General features: G+C 35.9%; 1 protein-coding gene across 1 annotated transcript in view; it reads right to left on the minus strand.

Annotated features, from left to right (window-relative positions):
• LOC101490170 (uncharacterized) overlaps positions 1-3,016 on the minus strand; it is a 10,159-nt gene extending 7,143 nt beyond the window's left edge. Inside the window, exons 1-3 of the mRNA XM_004499901.4 lie at positions 2,619-3,016; positions 1,069-1,155; positions 1-953 (exon numbers count right to left, since the gene is read on the minus strand). Coding sequence (XP_004499958.1) covers positions 1-953; positions 1,069-1,155; positions 2,619-2,877 — 1,299 coding nt within the window. The 5' untranslated portion in view covers positions 2,878-3,016. The remainder of the gene's footprint in view (positions 954-1,068; positions 1,156-2,618) is intronic.
• Positions 3,017-3,261: the final 245 nt, after the last annotated feature.

The raw sequence follows: 3,261 nt of genomic DNA on the forward strand, positions 1-3,261 counted from the left end.
AGGAATGCCAGGAGCAGAGAAAAAGGATCCAGAATTTGGAGATTCAAATCTAACTTTATTAACCTCATTATTCTCATTTCTAACCTGCTCATCTACCAAGGAATCAGTTGATGATGTGAAAACTGATTTTCTTAAAACGACATTTTCTGGGATACTCTGTTCTTCAAAGGATGACTTATTTCCCTCATATGATACATGTGGAGTTTTGTTCAGGTCAAGGTTTTCTTTCTTTGAAGCTGATAGGTTATTTTCTTGATCATCTTCACTTAAAAACTTAGGATCTGAAATTGTGTTGTTTGGCTCAGGATTTACCACAATACTAACAGTTTCAGTCTCATTATAAGCACCTAAACTAGATGGGGTTTTGGAAATATCAGAATTTCTACTCCCACTTGAACTGGTTATTTCATCCCGCTGCTCATTATTAAGGTCTAGTGGCTTACCATTGTAATTGGGCATGTTTCCTGGTTCAGCATTAAATAGGTTTTCTTTAAGATAGGCATTAGAGTCCGCTGTATCTACAGCCAGGTTGCTATCAAAATCTCTAAATCCATAAACACTAAAAGAATCAACAGTATTTTCAGGTTGAAGTTGCATTTGATTTTCACTGGGAACAATTAACTCGTCATCACAAGCCGACTCATGCCAAGAGTCTTCTTGAACAGATACATGTTTAGGGGCATCATCAATATCATTGGAGGCTGTTTTACTATCGTTTACTAACTCGGATCCTATATCAAAATCATCAACAGTTCTATAGTCACCTTGAATATTATTATCAGACTCAGGAGATGAATAATCCCGGGGTCTATCTATACGACCTTCCATTTCACCATTTTCTTGCTCGAATTTGTTCTCAGCATTTACTTGTCCTGTACTATCATTATCACGGTCATCAGAAGACAAAAGCACCTCTTGATGTGTCGTCAAAGGCTTCATTTGTTGCTCCGGCGCTGTATCCATTCACACAAATTGCAATTTCCAACACAGAAATGTTAAAAAATAATCTCTATATTCGACAAAACATGATGATAAATCACATGATAGAAGCAAGCTACAATTACTTACTGGAACCATTTCGTTTTCCAAGAGATACGGCAGCAAAGGTAATCCCTGTGAAAAGAAGGACTCCAGCCACTCCTACTCCCACAACTCCTGAAAGCAAACTACTTCAAAAGTGTTATTAATTAGTAGTGTGGAATTGCTAGTTGCTACCACTAACAGTTAACAAAAACACACATCTCTTCAGCAACTCCCATCCATTATCTCAAAATCCATTTCCATTAATGCTAAGTTGCTAACATGCAACCTACTAACTAAGTCAAAATCAAGTTCAATCATAATAATAATAAGGTACAAGCTAATGTTTGGACCCGTGTGAATGCACGGGTATTTTACTAGTTAAAGAATAAAAAATGAGAAAAAAGACCATGCATTGTCAGTGTAAATCAATTTAACACTAACAATGAATAGGAACCATTGATTTCATCATCTCACTACATAGTACATAATTGCAATTTTCATCATTAAATAACCACTCAATCAATGGTTTGTGTTGGCTATCAATGTAAACCTGTTTACACTAATTGTGCATGTCGGTTAAACCCATAAAAATTGCTCCCTCGATTCCACACCTTTGATATAAACAAGATGTTTTGTTTTAACGAGAAGATTGCTTATAGCGGAGCATTTATATCCTTTGGATTGGAAAATGAGAATTTGTAACAAAATGATAAAACAAAGGGTATTTTGGTACAAGTATACATCAATTAAATAAATGAGTTCTTAATATATGCGCAAAAACGTTAAACCACCAAAGTTTTGGAATAGATGGAGTATCTATTAGAAAATACCACATTTCAAATTTTTGGGTGAATTTGACTCGTGGTGCCCCCTACTGAAATTCGAGGACTAATCCCAAAAGTACTTAGATCCATTTAAAGGATTGATCTCTCTCAACAAATTATTTTCATACACACGGGTCTAGATCAAACCCTGTGAAGTGATTTAAGGATGAAGATACCCTTGAACTCACACAGTAAAGATGTTATAGTGGTCTGACACCTGACACAACACCAATACATACATTCAATCAATCACTTCCATTTTCTCAAAGTATGTATTACAATAATAAGTGTCAATATCATGCCCGGTGTTTGTGCTTCATAGAGCATAACCTTAATGATCATGATGATGATATAATTCAAACAAAACAATTAGGGTGTGTTTGGGAGTTTATGAGGGGAGGGGAGGGCTTTGAAAAAAATGAAGGATGAAGTGGAAAAAATAGAGGGTTTTGGAGGGTTTATTTTTTTTCATAATACAAAATCCCCTAATTTGGGGAACTCAAAAATTGCATTTTCGAGGGCTTTGATAAATTCTTCAAATCCAATTTATGTGGATTAAAAATATATTAATCATAAACATTCATTTATTTTTTCTCTACAAAAACACTCTCAAAAAAGTTCTCTATTTTTCCCTTTAATCCCCTCCCCTCCAAACTCTCAAACAAAGCCTTAGGAATTTTCTTATTTCATAATAATTATTGTTTTTCCTTAGCAAAATTCCAATTAAAAAAAAAAAGACAATTAAATTTTCAACAAGTATACATTACTGACCTCCGTATGATTCCTTCTTGTTCTGGGAATGGTTGGAGTGTTGTCCAGTTGATGAATCGGACCAACCCGATAACCCGTCTCCGTCAGGATTAGACCCGACCCATTCGGAGCCCTTGGCGTTATGAACAGAGCAAAGGGGTCGAAGTCGAGGGTTGTTGTTGCGCAGTCGGACGTGGAGAGAAAGGGGAAATTTGGCTGGATTGAAGGCTAATCGGAGTTGGAGCGAAGTTGGAGAACACGTGGCTGAAATGGAAGCCATTAAAGGTTCGTTGCTGCTGTCTCTAGTTTTGCAGCGATGTGTGTATAGAGAGAGAGAGAGAGTGGATAAATGGAAGTTATAACTACACGAGTGTGTGTGTGATATTTGTGAGGGAAAACAGAACAGAATCTTTGGGGATGTAATGTTATAGGTCTCAAGCCTCAACTTCATATTCAACCCTCTTGCTTTCTTACTATGTTTTTCTTTTAATTAATTAAAAAGGTTAGGATTAATTATTTTTTTAAGGTTAAATTCATTACTTCTATTTTGTTAACCTTTGTATGTTGCTAGAAAAAAGTATCTGAGTTTTGTACCACGCACCCCCCATTTTTACCTCCCACCCCCTCAATCATGTGTAAAAGACCATTTTACCCTCAATTTCAT

This window comes from Cicer arietinum, chromosome 8 (genome assembly GCF_000331145.2).
Source record: "Cicer arietinum cultivar CDC Frontier isolate Library 1 chromosome 8, Cicar.CDCFrontier_v2.0, whole genome shotgun sequence".
Taxonomy (NCBI): domain Eukaryota; kingdom Viridiplantae; phylum Streptophyta; class Magnoliopsida; order Fabales; family Fabaceae; genus Cicer; species Cicer arietinum.